At 44.6% G+C, this 22,550-nt stretch overlaps 1 protein-coding gene across 1 annotated transcript in view; it reads left to right on the forward strand.

The window, feature by feature from the left end:
• The first annotated feature begins 266 nt into the window (after window positions 1-266).
• The window catches only part of Jam3 (junctional adhesion molecule 3), a 61,849-nt gene continuing 39,565 nt past the window's right edge, over window positions 267-22,550 (forward strand). The window contains exon 1 of the mRNA XM_028883050.2: window positions 267-403. Coding sequence (XP_028738883.1) covers window positions 328-403 — 76 coding nt within the window. The 5' untranslated portion in view covers window positions 267-327. The remainder of the gene's footprint in view (window positions 404-22,550) is intronic.

Genomic DNA, 22,550 nt, shown 5'->3' on the forward strand with positions numbered 1-22,550 from the left:
TTTCCTAAATTTTAATGGAGTAATCCTTCTTAGATCTCTAGGAATAATCTACAGTTTTATGAATCCACCCCATTCCCTTCCCAGACACGCTTTTTAATCCTCCTACCGCTCAGTCCATCCACCAAGATACCACCTGCAAGCCTTGAGCATCATTGCACCCATAGCAACCAGACTAGAGCTTCTTCGGTCACCATGGTGCCGGCCCTGGCTGGGCCGTGTGGTCGCTATGGTAACCGGAGGCGGGTCGCAGGGTCCAAGCAGTCTCGGGCGCATGCGCACAAGGCCGGTTCTCCGCGGCAAGCCCGAGCCCCTCACATTCCCCTCGACATGGCGCTGAGCCGGCGTCTGCGACTTCGGCTCTGCGCGCGGCTGCCCGACTTCTTTCTGCTGTTGCTCTTCAGGGGTGAGTGGACGCTTCTAGGCTCCTGGGGAGTGGGGTGTGTGGCGATGGGAACGGAGCGGCCCGGGCCGCCGTGGAATAGCGGTCTCGGGGCGGGCGCGGTTCCCCGGGCTGTCGGGTCGGGTCTTGGGCTGACCCGCGTGGATGCGGCTGGTCCTGGACAGGGACACGGCCGACTAGATTTTAGAAGGACCGTGGCAGCCACTTCCCGGGCTCGAAAACTTACTGGAGAAAACGCCCCATCAGCAGCATGGTGCGCTAAGTCGTGGACGACGAGCGGTTGGGGAAGCTCCAGCCAGGGGCCTGCCCTCCCGGGAGCTGCTGGGGTCAACAAAGAAGCTGAACGAGGGGGCAAGGCCGGCCATCCTTGCGCGGAGATGGAACTGCACAGGGATGAGCACCGCTGTCGCAGCGTGGTGGAGGAGACCCTTACCACCACCACCCCCCTCCAGTAGCATCCGGGCCATTTGGATCCCGACACACTGCTAAACTTGAAAGTTTTGCGCTTTTTCATTCCACTGGAATTCCTGGGAGATAGTAGTTCCCTGGTCAGTTGAGCAGAAGCGCTGGAAGTTTACTTTCTATAAATACCACACGGCACTTTGAAGCCATTATCTCAGTCCTTAAAACAGTTAGGTGAAGTAGATTTGTGAACCCATTTTCAGAGGCTATTTAATAGCCTTTAAATTTTTTTTTTTTTTTAAATTATTATTCCAAGACTGCCTGCCAAACCAAGTAGTGCCAAAGTTAAGGTTGCATAAAGCACCACTCTTTGCTCACAGGTAACCCAACCCGGGCCACTCTTCAACCCTTGGATCATTTGTTTCTTGGGTTTGTTGCCGCCCATGGTGTTTTCCAAAAAATACAAATTAATACACCAAGGCACTGGCACCGTCGGGAGTGGGGGATGGACAGACTTAGGAAAACAAAGCGTTTTTGTGTTTGATGCTTATTCTAGTGGGGTACTCAGAGTGGGGGTGGTAGTAAAAAGAGGGGGTCTGGTGCAGAAGCGCTGGAAACACACCTCCGTGATAAGGATGAGCATATACTGGTTGACCGTATACTTTGTCTGAAAGTTATTTCAAAACCAAATGCAGTTGGGAGATACAGATGACCAGAGGCTAGCCAGGAGACAGGAGTGTCAGGAATGTCCAGCTCCCACTGTGTTGGTCACACTGACACTGTTCTATTCACAGACTAGAACAACTCCCTATTGTTGAAGAGATTTGTTCACATGAAAGTCTGCAGATTTTATTGGAGATACATTTGTAGCTGACTTCAGGGATGAATTTCTATTTGATTTGTTGGTAAAAAGCAGAAAATGCTGAGGTCTTCATATATTCTTAGTCTCCAGTTTTGCCCTTCAGGGGGATGCTGATTTGACGGGTTTCTTGCTATTAAGGGATGAGATTCACTTGCATTACATAAGAAGTACAATACAAATTTGTAATCTAGGACCCATGGCCAAGATGAAGTTGCTAGGATGGCTGTAGTCCACTTGGAAAGCTGTAGCGTTCTTTTTAACGTGAGGAGTTTTCCGTTCTATGGCTTTTAGCTTACATATACCTTAAAGCTGTACTCTTGGGCCTGGAGGGATGGCTCGGTGATTACAAAGGTGTGTTCTGGCAGAGGACCCAAGTTCTGTCCATCGCAACCAGGTTGGGTGGCTCAAACAGCGTGAGACTCTTTCCCCAGGGATCTGACACACTCCTCTGAACTCTGCAGGCACCTGCGCTCATACATGCACTTATGAAAGTACATCTCTAAAAACATGTCATCTTCACAGGTGGAAACTACTTTTTTTTTGTTTGTTTTGTTTTTTAACTTTTCGGGTTATGCTTTTCAGAACTAGGCACTATTTCCACTTAAAAAATGCTAGTTCCTGTCAGCTGTAGCTCATGCTTGTAATTGCAGCACTCTGGAGGCTGAGGCAGGAGGATCACTGTGAGTTTTAAGCCATCTTGGGCTACACAGTAAGTTTCAAGTCACCCTGGGGTAGAGTGAGACCCTGCAACAACAACAAATTACTAGTTCCAAGCTGGATGTGGTTGCACATTCTTGTAATCACAGTACTTAAGAGGCAGAGGCAGGAGGATCATTGCCAGTTCAAGTCCAGTCTTGGCTACAGGGCAAATTCAAGGCATGCCAGGGCTGCGCAGTTTCTAACACTGTAGTAAACATTTCATGTGATTACCCTTTGCTGGGCTCTGTTATGACAACTTAATGTGAATTAATTCATTTGATTTTGATAACTTAAGAGCACGTTATTGTTTTTCCTGTTTTGTGTGTTAAGAAACACTAGCAAGCAGAGGTAAGGTGCTTGAGGTGTTACCTCAAGCATCTTAAACTTGGAAATCTCTAGTCTATGGTAACTCAGTCTTTGGTTACTTGTTTATTCTATTTGACAGTGGAAATCTTATTATGGATGAGTTTTGTAAAATTGTCAAGTGTTCAAAGCCGTGCTGTTTGTATATATAATATTCCTTTGTGGAATTTATGACTGGTGTGATTCAGCTTTACAAATGTTGTGCCTCATCTCCTTTTTGAGTGATTATTTAGCAATTCAGTAACTTTCCAGAACTTTGTTGTTGTTACTTTTTTTGTGTTTTTCAAGCTGGGGTTTCTCTGTGTAGTGTGGGCTTTCTGGAACTCACTCTGTAGACCAGGCTGGCCTTGAACTCACAGAGATTCGCCTGCCTCTGCCTCTGAGTGCTGGGATTAAAGGCGTGCACCATCACCACTTGGCTAACTTTCCAGAACTTTTGATGTGACAGAAGAGAAGCCTTCATTTAGAACTAGAGTAACAGTTTGTAGTCTTGAAGACAGTTTGTGAGGGGAAATGTAGAAATCTCTAACCAAGTATTCTAATTCTTCCATTTATTTGGGCTCCTGAAGCATGTTTGAGAGTGGCCCACATTGACTGACTGATTGGGACTGAACTCGGGGTCTTGGACAAGCCCTTTGCTGCTGCTATAGCCCCAGCCCCTTTATGACATTTTGTCGTCGTCCCCCCCCCCCCAAGCTGAGGACCAAACCCAGGGCAAGCGCTCTACCACTGAACTTAATCCCCCACTCCCCCTTTATGATGTTTTTTAATTCCTTTTGATTACCTGATTGTTAGACGCATTGTCAGGGTTGTATGTGTGCTTTAGGAAAAACAAAGGACACCTGGTCCCCAAAACATGAATTACTTGGATCAGCTGCTCATCTCCAGATGATTTGTTGATGGCCATGCTACAGGCTGGAGGCTGGATGGATAGCTGCTAGAGATCTTAGCCATCAAATAACTTCAGTGTTAAACTCAGATTCACAGCAGTCCGTCTCCTCGGCTCTGTGGAAGGTGAGGGATAGCATTAAGTTAGTTTTCTGAAAGGAAGCAGATGCTCACGTTTGCTTCCTGAGATGGCTATGTGTTATAATAGAAGACGCTGTGGATATAGCACACCCAAGTAGCAGCTGTTAGAGATGTGATACTAACAAATTCCTTCTTCATAAATCCTTTGAATTCTTTCAGAGCACAAGTGGGATGTAAAAAAGAAAATATGTGTGAGTGTGAGTGAAGTTAGAGTGTACAGTCGGCTGAAGACCTCCTAGTGATGGCAGATTCTCTTTTAAGGTGTGTTTCCAGTCAGGTCTGGGAGTAGGATGACATCAGGGTTGAGTGCAAATTTTAAATCTTTGCACGTGCCCTCTGAATTCTAACACTGTATGCAAATATCTCCACTGGTGTATGAAGAGATCCGGAAACTAAGTTGGGTAAGCACATTCTTTTACACTCAGGTTGGCAAGGACACTATCCACAGTATGGGAGCGAAAGCATTAATTCACTGCCCCTTTGCTGCTTGCCACGGTGCACAGAAACCATCCTGAGAAGCAGCCCTGTTTCTGATGCCCTGGGAAGCAGTGGTTTTTCATGTGGGGGTGTTCGGGGTTTCTTGCCTCTCAATAGTATGTATTATGTGCTCTGTACTGAATTTCCCAGCAGTCACCGCGTACAGCAGGACCGCAGTGCTGTGCTGCTTTTCAAGCCATAGGGAGGATTCAGGCTGTGTAAACGTCCTCCCTTATGTCTTTTTCTTTTAAATGTTGATTTTTTTCAAATAAATGTTTCATTTTGTCTTGTCTTAGTTACTTTTCAATTGCCCTGACAAAACACCATGACCAAGGCAATTTATAGAAAGAAGCATTTAATTTGGGCCTCACAGTTCTGGTGGGTGAGAGTTCATGACCATCATGGTGGGGAGCTTGGGCGGCAGGTGGGCGGGGCGCTGGGGCAGTGACTTAGAACTTAATTTTAATCCTGAAGAAGGAAGGAGGGAAAAAGAGAGAAGAGAAGAGAAAGTAGAGAACTAATTAGGAATGACATGGGTTTTTGAAACCTCCAAGTCCACCCCAGTGACAGCCTTCCTCCAACCAGGCCACACTTCCGGATCCTTCCCAAACAGTTTGAGCAACAGAGGACCAAGCATTCAAATATATGAGCCTGGGGGCTATTCTCGTGCAAACCATCACATGTATGTATGATTGTATGTGTGTATGTTTTGCTGCATGTCTGTGCACCATGTGTGTGCAGTGCCCAAGGAGGCCAGAAGAGGGCATCAGATTCCTTGAGACCAGAATAATAGGTGTATGTGAGCTGGCAGGTTGGTACTGGGAATTGAACCTAAGTCTTTTGGAAGAAAACAAGCACTCCTAACTAATGAGCCATCTCTCTCCAGTTCCCATAACTTTATTTTATTTGTATGAATGTGTGTCTGTTTGTCTGTATGTGCATGACATGTATGCAGATGCCCAGAGAGGCCAGAAGAGGGTGTCAGATCCCCTAGAATTGGAATTAACTGGTGGTTATGAGTCACTGTGTGAGTGCTGGGAATGTGTGGTTGTGAATCACTCTGTGGGTACTGGGACTAGAACCTGGGTCCTCTGCAAGAGCAGAACGTGTTCTTAACTGCTGAGCTCTCTTTCCAGCCTCTTTCTGTCTTTCTTTTGTAGAGTATCCCAATACTTAGTTGGTTCACCTTGTTCGTACAATTACTGTTAAAATCAAGTTCTATGGTCACATTGTTTGTTGTGTCTGGTAACTCCAGCTCACAGTAATCTTTCCTGTCTCTGAAGAAGCATATATCTGAGTCTGTAGTTCATTTCATTCCAACAAACGTCTTACAATGTCTGTGTATTGTCAGTTACTATTGTCCTTGGTAGGGGCACACAATGAATAAGAAGCCCAGCCCTGGAAGAGCCAGTGTGTCTGGATGACCATTCACGCTGGGCTTTGGGTATTGGGTGTGAGTACCATGCATATTATCAATGATGTTTAAAAAAAAAAAAAAAATGTTAAAAAAGAAACTGACCCAGAACAGAGATGGCTCTAGTAAGTCTCGCCTGTCTGTCTTTGTCCCTTGAAAGCCAGTTAATGTTTTTAGCCACTCTGTGTGTCTAGGCATTTTTAGGGTATCTTATTTTAGTTCAGTGGCTGCAGGAACGTCAGGAAAGCCTCAGTTTTTACTCTAGTAGTTGTCATGGGAGGAAATGGTATTTTCTGCCGTCTCCTCTGTGAAGCTGCAAAGTTAAGAAAAACGTAGAGAAATTCTTAGGATGCACTTTAAGGACATGGGCTGTGACAGCTACAATTCGTGATTACAGTTGTGGAAGACGCCAGGGGAAATGTACCGAACGTTGATGGGTTGTGTTTCTGAGGAGCCGAGCTCAGGGCTGCTTGTTCACTGCTATGTGCCTTTCCCTGATTCTTCTGCTTTCCTTTGAAGTCTTCTTTAATGAGACTTTTTTTTTTTGTATAATTAGAAAAAGTTGTGTTTGTTTTGATTTCTCACAGCTACAGTTCTGGAATTTTAGATTTGACATTAATAAAGGGAAAACGGAATTTGTTTAAACACATGTAATCTGTGGCTTTTTCTGGTTTCTTCACCACAGCCAACTTGGATGAAGGAGGAATGTCCCTGAAGTTCAGTTGTTGGCATTGGTATTCTCTGTGACATATTTGAGAGATGAATTGCCGTTGGTTTGGGTGGGAGAACAGCTGTGGCTACAGCAAATGGTTAAGGGGGACTGAAAGCTGCTCAGAGTACCTGCCCTGCCCCCCATTCATTAGGAACAAACAAAAGAACCCGGGGCTTGCTTAGCTTGCTGCTGCACTCTGAGCACTGCCCCGTGCCAGCCGCTGAGCGCTGGAGGATGATTCTCATGGGTGATGGGAATGATGAGGGCAGGTTGACTTCATGGGAAGCAGAGACTTCATGGGAAGCAGAGAGTTGTCCGAGGTATGCCCTGTTATTCTCTGTCTGCCCGCTGTGGACGTCCCTGTTTTTAGAATGAGGTGCAGCTGTCTTGAAGCAAATCCTCAGACAGCTGCTTCTCTTTTCTTTGGCCAAGGTTTTCACTAAAGCATTTCTACTGGGGTATTATTATTATTATTATTATTATTATTATTATTTCCTTTTGCGGCAGAGCTTGTGTAGCTCAAGCTTGCCTGAAAGTGTGTGTGTGTGTGTGTGTGTGTGTGTGTGTGTGTGTGTGTGTACACGCTCCCATAATGCCAGAGGTTGATGTCAAGTGACTTGCTTAATGGCTTTCTATCTTATTTTTGGGGACACAGTCTCTCGCTGAGCCTGGAACTTGTCAGATCCTGCTAGGCAGGTGGACAGCAAGCCCCAGGGGCTTCCATCACTACAGCTCCAGCACTGGGGCTGCAGCTCCTGCTGCCCTGCCTGGGCTTTTGTGTGGGTTCCGGGAAATCCGCTCAGCTCCTCATGACCTTACTGACTGATTCTTCCGCCTCAGCCTTTGGTATTCTGGGGTTATAGGAGTGTGACACCGCACTTGGCCTTCTTAGGGATAATGTTGACTTACATAGTGCAGATTTAGGTGAATGGAGATGTTGAAAGAGAGGAAAGTAGAGGAAATAGTGTATGCAGGGATGTGCTTGGGAGTATATATAGTGTCTGCCGAGACTGTGGGTTATTATGATAAATAACAACAGCTGTTGAATGCTATGTGCCAGGCACTATATGGGTTGTACAGGATAATATCTCACAGTGAGTTCAGACTACTAATATCATAAACAGAGTGCCTTAAACCATAGACATTTGTGTCTCACTGTTGTGGGGTCGCAGATGTCTGAGATCAAGGTTGCTGGCAGGTCCAGTTCCTAGTGAGGCCTTCTTCGCAGCTTGTGGATGACATGATAGAGGAGTGATAGCTTTGATGCCTCTTCTTATAGTGGCCACTGTCCTGTGATGGGGTCATATCCTCATGACCTCATCTAAACCTAGTCCTTTTTTTTTTTTTTGAGGCAGGGTTTCTCTGTGTACCAGCTCTGGCTGTCCTGGAACTTGCTTTGTAGACCAGGCTGGCCTCAAACTCACAGAGATCCACCTGCCTCTGCCTCCCGAGTGCTGGAATTTCAGGCATATATCACCACCACTGGCTGCCTAGTTCCTTTTTAAAGCCTGTAACTAATACCATCTTATTAGAGGTTAAGGCTTCAACATGAACTTTAGTGGGGCACAAACTTGAGCTATCTCAACTGGTCTCAGCAGCCATTTTTATTTGTAGGTACTGAATTTGTAGATAAGGAATGCAAGGCCTGGTCCGAGGTCACAGTAAATAAAAGAGCCATAGCCTAAGTGAGGCATCTATAGTGTTCTCTCCAAGGCTCAGGAGCCAGTGTACAAGAGGAGGCAGAAAGAAAGAATGAAAGAGCGTGAAGAAGGGCTGGAGTGATGTGTGACATGTAGCCACTGCACTCTTAAGCTCCCAATAGCTTCTGTCGCAGGGGGAAGAGTACATGAGGCCACCTTCCTGAGGACTCATAGTTGCTGGGGAGTAGGACTTAGAAAGCCTTTCTGTGGACCTAGGACAAAAGGAGCCAGTTGTCCATCGGAGACCATTAACAAGAGGCTGTAAAGCATTAAACACCAGGTTAAAGACATTCTGCTTCACAGTGTGGTGTAGGAATTCATCTGTCAGGTGAAAGCCGGAATCTGTAGGAACAAAAGGAGTCAAGAAGATTGGAGTGGAAAGAGCACCCGCAACAGTGATTCTCAACCTGTGGGTCGAGACCCCTTCACGTTGGAATGACTCTTTCACAGGGGTTACCTAAGACCATTGGAAAACTCAGAGATTTACAGGTTCATAACAGTAGCAACATTACAGTTATAAAGTAGCAATGAAATAATTTTATGGTTGGGGTCACTAGAAAGTGAGGAACTGTATTAAAGGGTCACAGCGTTAGGAAGGTTGAGAACCACTGACCTAGAGAATATTTATTTATTTATTTATTTATTTATAATAGTTTTAGTGACATTCTGTAGTATGGGTATCTGGTTCTAGACTAGGTTCTGTTTATATTCTAAACCCTCCCTCTTAGCTGTGGGGAGTGTGTTCCAAGACACCAGTGGATTCCTAAAACTGGTAGAACAGAACCCTATGTGTCCTGTGATATTTCTGGTACACAATATGTGAACTTGGTGCCTTTTCCCTCATAATTAAGCACTTACACTGTGTACTGTGGCTGAGATGTATGCAGTTTGAGGACAGTGAAATATGATGAATTTCTTTTTCCTTCACAATTTTATAGTTAGAAGATTCTTTCTTACCATATCTTAGCAACTTCCAATGATTTCTTTTTCTTTTCTTATCAAATCAAGAATTTTCAGCTTCTCACTCAAGAGTAGCACTGTCTAGTTTCTCTGTCCATGTCTGAATTGCCAGTATTGGCACTTTGGGCCATTAAGTAACATAAGGGTTACGTGGATACGGTATGATGTTGTGATAGTTGATCCAGTAGCCAGATGCTCCTGAAGTGGACAGTAAGCAGTCATATATATGATGTAGGATGGAGCAGGATGGCTTCAGATTTCATCTCACCACTCTTGAGTGGCACAGTTTTTAAGCTGGAACTGCTACTTTTGGGATTTTCTGACCCCAGCTAACTAAAACCACTGCTAAGGGCTTCTGTGTTTGAAACTATACCTATTTTAACGCTGTCCATGGAACACTTACAGTATTTTAGGTTGTCAGTCATTTTGTCTTGGGGTGGGGTGGAGGGAGAGAGAGGGGAGTGTATTGTGTTCTCTGTGCTCTCTGGTTAAGAAGTCTAAAGTTGTATCTCTTGTCTCCTCTATATTGCTGATCTTCCTTTTTTTTTTAAAAGATTTATTTATTTATTATGTATACAGTGTTCTGTTTATATGCCAGAAGAGGGCATCAGATCTCATTACAGATGGTTGTGAGCCGCCTTGTGGTTGCTGGGAATTGAACTCAGAACCTCTGGATGAGCTGCCAGTGCTCTTAACCTCTGAGCCATCTCTCCATCCCCTGCTTAGCTTTCTTTTCCCTAGCTACATTAAAGGTCACCCCCCCTTTCCTTTCTTTTGGGGGGCATTTTGAAGTGTTACTGCAGTGTGTCACTAGGGGGAATTCCTTTTTAGTTTTCTACTTACATTTTATAATTTGTTTATCTATGAATTTTTTCCTTATGGATTCTTAAGTCTTTGTTTGAGTAGTTGTCTTTTATTTTCTTATTCTTTCCTTTTGGGGCTCTGATTAAATGTATTTAGTTACTGTGTCCTCCGTGACTGTTCGTTTTTTCTCTGATGTTTTTATATTCTTGCCGTGTAAGCTATTCTGGGTTCTGCACCTAGCCACTTCTGCTTCCAGCCTTACCTCGTCTGTCACTGACCATGTCTGGAGGGCTTCCCCACTGATTATTTTGTTCACTTCTAAAATTTTGTTTTTTCTTGGGACTTTTTGCTTAAGTTTTCAAGTTTTGAAAACCTTTAGGCTGGACACAGTGGTATGTGTCTATAATCAGTCCTGTCACTCAGGACACTCACACAAGAAGGGACTTGAGTATGAGTCCAGTTTGGGCTATAGATTGAGATCCTGTCTCAATCAACAAACAAACAAATTTTAACACTTATGCATAACTATCTTATTTTCCATATCTGACATTCCAAATATCTAAAGTCGTAGGCACATAAATCTACTATTTCTTGTTTCTTGTGACTTTTACATGTTGTGGTTTGCCTCTATGCTTAAAAGAAGCATGGTTAATCTCTGACAACTAGGCCTAACTCAAGGATGCTTTTTTTTTTTGAGAGCAGAGTTTCATCCAATGGCAGCTGCCACCCTCTAGGGTGACTGTTGTCCTTTGCAGGTTCCCTGGAATAGTTAAAAATGTCAGGTTCTGCTTCCCTTTGTTCCTTTCGGCTTAAGGACACAGTGAACCCTGAAGTATTAAAATGAAAATGAGTATGTGCTCTCAGTGACCCCATCCTGCTTTCTAGTTTCACCTAAGCTGTTTGCATTTGCCCTTTTACTATCCTCCATTGCCTGTGAGTCCAGAGGTGCAGCCAGCGCCCGTCTGTGAAGATCTCACTGTTGGGGTCCACTGCATTTCTGCAAAGCTCTATTTTGTTTGTTTCCTCTTTGGATTAACAGAAGAGCTACGCACATTTCTTTTAATGTTTGTTATGAAAGTAATGCTTTTGTCATTCAAATGTAATCTGCTCTATTTTATACCCTCCCCCAGGATGGTACAATGTCTCTGGGGAGAGGGTGCAGATAGCACCGCTTCAAGGTTGGGGCTGTCATTTAGTCATGTGCCTAGTAATCTCTGACCATCTGTCATCCAAGACACGGCAACGTAGATGGGAGAGTTAAAGTCACCCGAAGTGGCAGTCACGGCAGTCACAGCTGTGGGTGAGGTGTCCAGAGGCCAGAGACAAAGGTGACCTGGAGCTTCCAGCTGAAATATGAGATTCTTGCTTATACAGGATGAATACTGGCTTAAAAGGACAGATGCCACCCACTGTACCCTGTTCATATGCACACATTTCCTGGGTGACGGAAGGAGCACAGCATTGTGGGTGTTGAACATTCTAGATTCTTTCCAGATGTTCATATGATTCATATTTGGATCTCAGGGAAATAATACTGGTTTTAATCCAAATAATTTGAAAGTAATTAAAATCACACCTCTTCCTTCTCTTACACTACTACCAAAATATGCATGGTTCTCTCCCTTTGTTATTAAATAATGACTTTTAATTTTAAATATTAGATTCAAAGAAGTGACTTGTTCTGTAGTGGTCTCCATCTGTTGGAAAGAGAAGTTTCCTTGATGAGGGTAAGAACTAAGATGGCTTTTTTTTTTTTTCCTTCAAGATAGAGTTAGTTTCTCTGTGTATCCTTGGCTGTCCTGGAACTTGCTTTGTAGACCACATGCATTCGGTGTCCTTGGAAGCCAGAAGAAGGCATTGGATCCCCTGGGAATCGAACGTGGGTTCTGTGGAAGGGAACCCAGTGCTTTTAACTGCTGAGCCATCTCTCCAGTCCCTGATTTTTGCCTTTATTAAAAAGTATAAACTGGCCAGGTGGTTGTGGCAGGACTTGCCTTTAATTCCAGCACTCGGGAGGCAGAGCCAGGTGGATCTCTGTGAGTTTGAGGCCAGCCTGGTCTACAGGGTGAGTTCCAGGACAGCCAAGGCTACACAGAGAAGAAACCCTGTCTTGAAAAACCAAAAAAAAAAAAAAAAAGACATGGTCTTGCTAGGCCAGCCTGGAACTCACAATCCTCCTGCCTCAGTCTCTTGAGAGCTGCACCGTCTGTCCAGCTTCATCCATTTAGGGTGTTTATTTATTGACCCAGCTCTCCATCCTTAGTGTAAACTCAGCGAGTTACAGTGGCATCCCCTTTCCTTCAAAAGACGCTGGAATTTCCACTAAAATGTCTTGCTGTCCAGTGTGTTCTGCTTCAGGAAAACGTCTCCTAGGAATGAGAGGTCTAATCTCTATAAATAATCAGGGGACCACTTTTTGAAACTAAGGATGTCCAAGAAATGTTTTTCTTCTTTACTCACAAATTTTAAAATTAGATTAATGTTTTGCGGGAAAAATTCAGAACAACCAATTGTATTTCGAATATATTTTTACAACATAAGAATTTTTAATTTTTTTTATTTGCAACCCCCCAAATCATCTCCACTTACCTGGGGAAAATGCCTGTGGCCATCCTAACACCACCTGTGTAAAGAGAAGTACAGCAGGGAAAGGCGAAATGAAAGAAAAAAGTCTTAATTATAGCTAAAGCATCTTTTGCAAAACTGAGGGCATATTGGTAGATGGAATCCGGGCCTTGGAAGGGCTTCCTCCAAGGTGAGGGTGGCAGCTCCACTTTGTCTCTTGACAACTAAGAATCAAACGACCTGCAGCAGCAGGGGTTGGCAATGGTAAATCTCTACCATGTAGTGCCGAAAAGCAAACCTAAAGCACTTATGGTTGTGCCAGGAATGCTGCTGTGTTCCACATGAACTGTTAGCTTATTGTTTGTTAATTCATTGACTTTGGTTTTTTGAGACAGGACCTTGCAATGTAGCCCAGACTAGTCTAGTACTCACCATGTAGTCCAGGCTGGATGTGGGCCAGTATAAACTGAATTATTTCATCTTAACTCTAGCACACTAATAAGTTATTTTTGTTACTGTTAGGTACTTTGATGGGAGCTTTATACAGGCTGTATTTTGTAAAATAACCCCACAGAGGTATGTATTACTCCTGGATTTTAGATAAGGAAACCGACTTAGAGTGGACACAGCAGGAATGAGATTCAAGGTTAGATTTAGCTTATGTTCGCTGTGATAAATAGGGATGTAGAAGGGAAGGAGACTGCCTGAGACTAAAGCTCTACTAAGAGGCTACACCGAGAATCCATTAAGCTGGATTAAGTCGTGAAAAGGAATGAAAAGGAGTGGCCGAAAGGTGACGTCCCGCATGTGCACCTGGTCGGCTAGAGTCGTGGAAGTAGAAGACACGAAGGCAGCAGTTACTCAGAAGATGGTGAGACTCCGCAGAACCTGACAGCACACTGCTGACCTCGGGATCCTCCGGCAGAAAATCAGCCATTCAAGTTTCATCATCGATTTCTCCTTACTACACAGCCCTACGCTTAGACAACGGGAGGGGAAAGCATCAGTTCTCTAGAACTCAACTTCATCCCCAGCTTCTCTTTGAGATGACTCAGACGTGAAAGAAGGGTACCACACTGTCATCCAGAAAGCTAAACCCTTGAAGGTAAGGGGACTTACACTGGACATCAAGGCTTTACAACAAAGCAGGCCACATGACTCTTCCATTACAAAGAACGGAGAAAAAGGGATAAATGAGTCATAAGGCTAAAAACGGGTATCTTAACCACACACTTGGCCTGCAGGACATTGAGAAATCCATCAGACCTACCAGGCTAGCTCCTGGCTAGCTCCCACAGATCCAGAAAGTACTATGCAAACTACTGGGGAGAAAATACATGTGGGCTTTCTTGCCCAGTGCTGGGAATTGCACACTACAGCACCTACCTACCAGGCAAGATCTGGCCGTGTGTACATTAGTGGCATGACAGTTAGGGAATGACTAACAGCGTTCTGGTGGGATCTGAGGCGTGCTCCACAGGAGAGTATTTCTTGCCTTGGTACACAATCCTGGTCACAAGCCCATAGCTGGGAAGGTCATAGAACCTAAAGTCCAAAGTGTTAATTTGCTCAAATGTCAGATTGTCTTTCAATGTTTATGATTAAACTCAGACCTGAGCTGTGCTCAACCTTGGTCAAAGAAGCTTCTTTCTGCACAGGGCAGCAGTCATTGGAGAAATGCATGACGGTCAACATTCTGAGAATAAGAAATTGAGTGCTCAGTCCTAAATGGGACATCTTTATCACATCCATTCTGCCACTACTGCTGCCACCACTAAGTCTCAGGGAACATTAGAGAGAAGTAGATGAATGTCAGAGTTAGGATGGCGAGGGGTCCTGTGAAATGCTTGACTTAGCTGTCACACCTGTCAACTCACAGTCTTGCCTGTGTCCTTTCAAAGACATGTACAGGATCAATCCAGCCGAAATCCCAGCGTAAATGAAGTATTCCCTAGGAACCGTCCCTTACTGAGGTGCTATCAGCAGGTGAGCAGGTGAAAGGAGAATCATTCTTTAGGAATGTGTGGCCAGTGGTAGATTTCCCATGCTCCTTTGCTCCCATGCTTGGCCCCACCCCACACATGTGTGGGCAGCACCAACGGAACTTAGTGGCTTGTCCAAAAAAAAAAAAAAAAAAGGAAGAAAGAAAGAAAAAGAGAAAGATACACAGATTTTGAGGGGTCTTGTTGTGGGAGGCTCAGGGAAGGTTGAGGATAAAGTGGGGGTAGATATGATCATGTTTCACTGTATACATGTATGGAGTTCTTGAGAAATAATGATTATTATTTTTTAAATGGTATCTTCAAACCTGAGCTAATTTTCTTCCTTGAGGTCTCTTAAGAAGCTTTAAAAATGTGTGAGCTAAAAGGTGCTGTGCACAGGTAAGAATAGAAGCAACCAAGTCTTAACAGATCTTATTTACTTCGCACATAGCGAACGTACTTGACAAGAGAAACACGAAGAACACATTCTGTGAGTTCACGAGAACAAAACACAAAACATACACCTCAACAGCTCCAGTTCTGAATTCACTCTGAGAAATAGCTTGATAGTTTGCAAACAGCAAATGAGGCATTAGCCATGGGCTAAGAGCCTTGGCCTCATTGGGGTCCAAATCCCTCATCCAGTGCTGTGAAACATCCTATCAACATTGGTGTGTGTGTGGGGGGGGGCATGATAAGTGGACACTGAAGGTGGAAGAGGTGATTGAAGAGAAATTCCAGCAACAAATTCATCCCTATATTTTGTTGTTTCCTGTGTGGCTTAACTCTGCTACCTCCTGGGGCTGTGTTAGCACCAGGGTACACCAGGAAAGTCACCAAATCAGGCATCTAAAATGATGCTTTTTTATTTACTTTTTTAAAGATTTACTTTTTATTTCTCTGAGTGTGTGCCAAGTGTGCAGGTACCCACTCACAGAAGCTCGAAGAAGGTGTCAGAGACCCTGGAGCTGGAGTTACCTGTCCTCATTAGTCACCCTGTGACGTTTCTGGGAACCATTTGAGCCCCAAAGGCTGAACTTACGTTACCAGGCTGGGCAGCAGGCCCTTTTACCTGCTGGTCCTACTTTTTCCATTGCAGTTAATATGGATGTTCATAAAAGTGTTTTTGGAAGACGTTTTAATTTTCATCTTCTCCTATGGAGTATCCAGAACACAAGCTTGTCTTCTCTAAGGGTCTAAAACACTGCCTACACATAAAAGACGTGGAAATAGTTGTTCTCATCGAGGGATGCCTCCAAAGACTCCCAGTTGGGTTCCAAACTCATCATTTAAGGACAGACGATCAGCCCTGGATATGTGGCTCAATGGCTAAGAGCGCTTGCTGCTTCATGGAGGAACAGGGTTCAGTTCCCAGCACCCACCTGGCAGCTCATGACCATCTATAACTCCAGTTCCAAGGGTCTGACACCCTCTTCTGGCCTCAGTAGGCACCACACACACACACAAACACACACACACACACACACACATACACACACACAGAGTACACACACATACACACACAGAGTACACATACAAACATGCCAGCAAACACACATACACAATACATTTAAGTAATTAAGTAAATACAGCCAGACAGTTTATAGCCAAACCGAATACAGCAAAAGAGAAAATGTCCTAGCTGATGATAAGTGTGATGCTGAAGCACTTGGAGATGAGTAAGCACACCTGTGTGCCTTTCCTGACACCCAGCCTCTCAGTCCATTTCTCTCTGCTTCTTCCCTGCCGCCTCCCCTCCTTTTTTCCATCTGGATATGCTTTCTGGCCTCCATGATCTTAGCTGAACTGCATTGCCGCACTCCTCCATGCCATGATGGACTCCAAGTTCCAAAACTGTGAGCTAAATGAACACTTCCTCCCTGTTACAGTTTCAGCACGGGCACAGGAACGAACACTAATATACTAAAGAATTAGGTCTAATTAAGAATGCCAACCTGGCAGGCAGTGGTGGCACATACCTTTAATCCTAGCACTTGTGCAGCAGAGGCAGGAGGATCTCTGAATTCAAGGCCAGCCTGGTCTATAGAGAAAGTTCCAGGGCTATACAGAGAAACCCTGTCTCCAAAAGCCAAACAAACAAATAAAAATAAAGGCAAAAAACTACATAGAGTAATTCCTTAGTACATTTGTTGTTTAATTCCAGACCTGATCTTTTTTTAAATTATTATGTCCTGAGTCTTTAGTGCATAGAAATTCAAGATTCACTTGGAAACATGTAAGGAAAGTCATGAAGGAACGTCCTAGAGAAATGAGAACAAGCTGTGGTGCCCGCCTATAATCCCAGCCCTTGGGAGATAGAGAAGGAAGATGAGTTCAAGGTTATCCTTGGCCACACAGTGAGTTTGAGGCCAGACTGTCCTTCATGAGTCTGTATCAATCAAACAAAAAGTTGAGTACAGTTAGTTCTCGGCAGGGCGTTCAGAACTGTTAAGCAAACACTTCTGTAAGGTCAGGTCACATCATCTGAACATCAGGATTCCAGGGTGCTTTCAAGCTCATAGCTGAGGAATCTCTTGGCTACAGGACAGTCAAGAGTAGGACTTTTTCTCTGGCGGTGTGTAACAAAGCCATTTATCTTTTGAAATCGCCTGAACTACTTGCCCCGTTGAAGACCTCAAATGCTCTGCTTTGAAGATGCTTTTCTTCTTAAATCTACTGAGATTTCTGGATTTAGGAATAATTGGGTTGTTATATAATGTGATTCTAAAACTGAATTTACAGCATGAAAGAGCTTTGAGTCCCATGGTCAGCCTACCAGGGTCACGTCCTTAAAGTAAACTCTGTACACCCAGGAGCCTCAACTGTCAGCTCCTCAGGAAGGTGTGGGGGCTTGTGAGTCCCTCCCTGCTACCTTGAGAATGTCGACTGGTTTGATCTCATGCAGGTCTTGTACAGGCCACTGCAGCTGCTGATGTGAGTTCATAAGTTCAATGGTCCTGTCATGTCCAAAGACACCGTTTGCTCCGGTCCTCCCGACTCCTGGCTCTTACATTCTTTCTACCCCTCTTCTGCTATGGACTCTGAGGAGTTTTGGGAGGAGGAGGAGGAGGAGGAGGAGATGTGATATAGATTTCCCATTTGTAGCTGACATTTATTTTTTGCACTCTAATTGTGAATTTTTGTGTTAACCACTGTCCATTACATACAGACTTGTCTAATGTGGTCTAAGAGCTACACTATGCCGTTTATAAGGCATTTGAGAGATGGCTCAATGGTTAGGAGTACTAGCTGCTCTCCTAGAGGCCCCAGGTGGGTTTCTAGCACTGACATGGTGACTCACAACTATTCCAGGAGATCCAGTGCCCTTTCCTGGCTTCTGTAGGCACCAGCCACACACTTGGTGTAGATATACATGCAGACAGAACACCCATACATAAAAGATAGATGATAGATAGATACATTAAACAAACAAACAAATAAATAGGGCTTTGAGTGTCTGCAGGTTTTTGTATTGATGGGGGTTGCAGAACCAATTCCCTAAGGATACCCAGGGCAGTCATGTGTGGTTGGTAGTCAGTGTCTGAACTCTAATTTAAAGAGCTAACGACTATATTAAGTGAATTTCTTGGGTGCACTGGCGTTTTTGAACAGGACGGCTAGGATTCAGGTTCACCTTGTTGCATCAGGACTAAGAGGTGGCTGTGAAGGAGAGTGTTCACCTGCTGCTTCCTGTCCCCTGTTGTCTAGTGCTAGGATCAGACAACCCATATGACTGGAGTCCCTCTTTAAAAAATTAAAATGACATTTATTTTGCATCTCTGTGTACATGCATGTGTGTGGCATGGCCTGCATATAAAGTTATAGGACAACTTGGGAGCATCAGTTCTCTTGTGTGCATTGAGGACTGGTTTTGACACAGTGGGCTCCAAGTTCAGTGTGAATGGGAAGGCCGAACTGCTGTCATTTCCCCGTCTATCTTCCCAGTCCAGGCAGAAGGTCCGCGGCTGAGGACTGGCACAGCTCAGGCAAACAGAAGCACAAGGACTTCCCTGCTCTCTGGTTGATTTTGTTATTACCAGGCTCTAGACTCTGGTTTTTCATTCTAGGGTGGCAGCCCCTTGAAGTCTCCTGATTCCTGATGTCCAAAACCAAGTTCAGTATTTTACCCTAGTATGCTTTCCTTCAAGCAGAGAATGGTTCTCTTCAGTTGTTTCCAGCACCCTGTACTGCAAACTGACAGCTTTGGAATATTGGAGAGTGCAGTTGGTCACTGATAAACATTTCGATTCGTCTCTACTTTGGAGACAGTGGCTAGATTTACTCGTTAGATGAGTAACTAACTCACCAAATGTTAACATATTTAATTTGACTTAATATTGTTAAACATTTGTTGGGTGCCCGTGTTGTTCTTGGTACTTTCCAGAATGGTTTATGGATTACCTGAAAGAGTGTATGGGTGTCTTAGGGTTGTTGAAAAGGGCTGTAGTCACTGCCTTTGCAGGATGTACTGCAGAAACCCATTTGCCCTGGACATTCATGCCTCACTGAGAGCTTGGATGAGGACAGACACCTTAAGATAGGAACGGACACTATGGTGTCTTCATTTCCTTTTGACGTCTTCCTTCTCAGTGGTTTACACTTCCAGCCAAGTTCTAAGAGGAACACGGGCAGATTGTAGCCACAGTTGTGCATATCTGTGGTAGGTGCTCTGCATTTCAAGACCTTTGCTAATTGCATTGTCCCAGCTGTTGACCGTTCTGAGTCATGCAGTCAGGAATAGAGCTGGTGACAGTTCATTGACAAATTGTTAGATGATTTTGTGTGTGTGTGTTCTTGGCTACATGTGTGCATGTGCACCACTTGCAGGCCTGGTGCCCTCTGGAGGCCAGAAGAGGGCACTGGCATCCCCTGGAACTGGAATTAACAGATGATTGGGAGCCACCACCATGTGGGTGCTGGGAATTCGGACTCCTCTGGACACGCAGCCCGTGGTTTTAATTCCTGAGCCATCCCTCAAGTCACTGGCAGTATTTTCTTAAAACTTTTTGTTGGATTTATTTATTTTACTTTGTGTGTCTGAATGTATTGCCTGCATGCATGTATGTACGTGCACCATGTGTGTTCTTGGTGCCTGTGGAGGTCAGAAAGGGCACTGATCCCCTAGAATTGGAGTTATGGGTGGTTTCGAGCCACCATGGGGGTGCTTGAAGCTGAACCTTGCTCCTCTATAAGAGCAGCAAGCGTTCTTAACCATTGAGCCATCTCTCCAGCTAGCCTGGCATCATTTTTGATACCCGTGGAGACATTTGGTAAACCTTTTTGGAGCATGATGAAACAACTTAATACCTTTTGCAGAACCATTCTTTAAATCTCATTGGCTGTTGCAGTTTGAAGGAGCAAGCCTGTTTCTAGCTGTGGAGATAGCTCGTGTTGAAGAGTTATAAATAGGTCAAAACTCTTCTTTAACATTTGCTGTATTTCTGACTGATAATGCTTCTTTTGGATTAATTGTTCTTTGATAAATCCCATGATTTATGGAAAATAGATTTAAGGCCTCTCTTTCAGGTTGTTGGTTGTCTGCACTCCCTCCCCAGCAAGACAGGACCCTGCTGTGCAGTGGGGCTGACCACAAAGCCGTGCCCCTCTGTCGCAGCCTCCTAACTGCTGAGATGACAGTTTTACAGCACCACTCTGTCGGTTTAAAAAAACAATTAAATCTGATCTTTTGTTGTTGTTTGTTTGTTTGAGACAGAGTCTCTAATATATGGCTCTGGCTGTCCTGGAACTCACAGAGATCCACCTGTTTCTACTTCTCCAGTGTGCTGCCACCTAAAATCCATTCTTACTTTTCTTCTTTCATGTGTATGTTCTTTGCACTTTAAGATGATTCTAAGTTTTTCTCGTTAAGGACTTGAGTGAGAGAGAAGGAGAGAGAGAGAGAGAGAGAGAGAGAGAGAGAGAGAGAGAGAGAGAGAGAGAGAGGGAGGGGAGGGGAGGGGAGGGGAGGGGAGGGGAGGGGAGGGGAGGGAGGGGAGGGGAGGGGAGCGGAGGGGAGGAGAGAATGAGTTGCTGTAGCCTTGTTTGAGGTTTGAGGTAAGGCCTCTTGCTTCTGCTGCTGTCCTGTGGACTGCAGGCTAGCTGGCCTATGAGCTTTTGGGAGATTCTCTTGTTCTGCCTTCTATTGCCCCGAAGGAATACTAGTATTGCAGATGTGCACTGTTGCATCCTGTTTTTCATACAAGTTCTGGGGTTCCAAAACAGGTTGTCAGGCTTGCAAAGCAGGTGCTTTTACCTGCTGAGCCATCTCTCTGGCTTGCCCTTGAGTCTTTAAGGTCTTGAAAGAAGTGTGAGGACTACATTAATTTTTTTTTCTAATTATTTCAGTCTGTAAAAACAAACTTTATGTAACACACAGGAAACATTTCCTTTCCTTAGTTTCCTTATAAATCTGGCTCAGGTCCAGCCTTGGGAACTAGCAAATCCCAACCATCTCACATGAAACACCAAGTTTCACTGGTATCAGCCACTGAGCGTGAACTTTTGTTACATTAAGTGACAGCCTCAGTATTTAGAGCCAGCCTGCTTTATACACAGGAGTGAGTGGCATGGGCTCTGCTGCTGCTGTTGTTTTTTGGCTCTTTTAGGGGGACCCGCCACCCAGCTCCCAAATAAATCACTCATAGGAGCTTATTCTTAATTACGAATGCCCAGCCTTAGGTTGGCTTAGTTTCTAGCCAGCTTTCATTAACTTAACTTGCCTGTTTAACCTTTGCCTCTGGGCTTTCCCATTCTCTTACTTCTGTAAATCTTACTCTGTAAATCTTACTCTGTTGCTGGTTGTTAGCTGGGTGGCTGGCCCCTGATGTCCTCCTCCTTCTCTGGCTCCTCCTTCCTTTTCCAGATTTCTCTGCCTGCCAGCCCCACCATTCTCCTGCCTTGCTATTGACCAGTTCTTTATTAGACATCAGGTGTTTTAGGCAGGCACAGTAACAGCTTCACAGAGTTAAACAAATGCAACATAAACAAGAATAACACAGCTTAAAATAATATTCTACTACAGTCTGCCTTCCAGAAGAAGAGCTAGCCCCTAGCCCTGCAGTTTTCTTCTTTCTTTCCCTCCCTCCCACCTTCCCTCCTCCCCTCCTCCCCTTCCTTCCTTCTTTCCTTCCTTCCTTCCTTCCTTCCTTCCTTCCTTTCTTTCTTCTTTCTTTTCTTTCTTACTCTCTCTTTCTCTTTCTTCCTTTCTTCCCTCCTTCCTTTTCTTTTTCTCCCTCCCCTACCCTCCCTCCCTCCCTCCCTCCCTCCCTCCCTTCCTTCCTTCCTTCCTTTTTTGCAGACTCACTGTGTAGACCTAGCTGTCTTGGAACTCACAATGTAGACCAGACTGGCCTTGAACTCACAGAGATCCTCCTACCTCTTCTTCTGGAGTGCTGGTCCTGCTAAGCCTCACTATATACATATCACCTGTATGTAGACACATAAGAAAAACTGAGACCAGCCCCAGGTTCCTGGAAATCCGTTTGGAAAGCTGTCACTTAATGTAACAAAAGTTCACGCTCAGTGGCTGATACCAGTGAAACTTGGTGTTTCATGTGAGATGGTTGGGATTTGCTAAATTAGCTTCAATGTTTTGGGAAAGAAAATTAAATTTTTTTTATCTGCCAAGGGTTTTTTTTTTTTTTTTTTTTCCTGCTTGTACAGTAAGGACTGTGGTCTCTGATGCACAAGTACCAGCCCAAGTCCACAAGAAAATGCTTCTTCTAGTTGGGCAAGCTGTTTGCCTTTCTGTAGACCTTGTCCTCAACAAGACTGTAGAAGTGGTAGGGAAAACCCTTTGCTGCCAGGTACTCACGACATTGTCGCCTTGCACCGAACTGTGAATTGAACTGATAGTGTTTTCTCTGTGTCTTTGCTGGGTCTTTAACATTATACAGCGCTTCCTATCCATGTGATTTCCCAGCCGTCTGCTGATGTTTAGCTTTTCACCTGCTGGTCCTTTCAGGGCTACTCAATAAATACTCTGTCCTTAAGCTCTTTCCCACTAACATGCATTGGTATTTCTTCCTCAGAGGCAGAACTCAGGGCTGTGAGAACCTCGAGAGAGTCCCTATTTAAGTGTATGCAGGCTGTGCGGCACAGGGGTGAGGTGAGATAAATGTGAGAGGAAGGTGTTGGGGAAAGCCTGACACCTGGCTGTGGAATCAGAACGACAGGCTCAGA

The sequence above is a fragment of the Peromyscus leucopus genome, chromosome 7 (genome assembly GCF_004664715.2).
Source record: "Peromyscus leucopus breed LL Stock chromosome 7, UCI_PerLeu_2.1, whole genome shotgun sequence".
NCBI lineage: Eukaryota > Metazoa > Chordata > Mammalia > Rodentia > Cricetidae > Peromyscus > Peromyscus leucopus.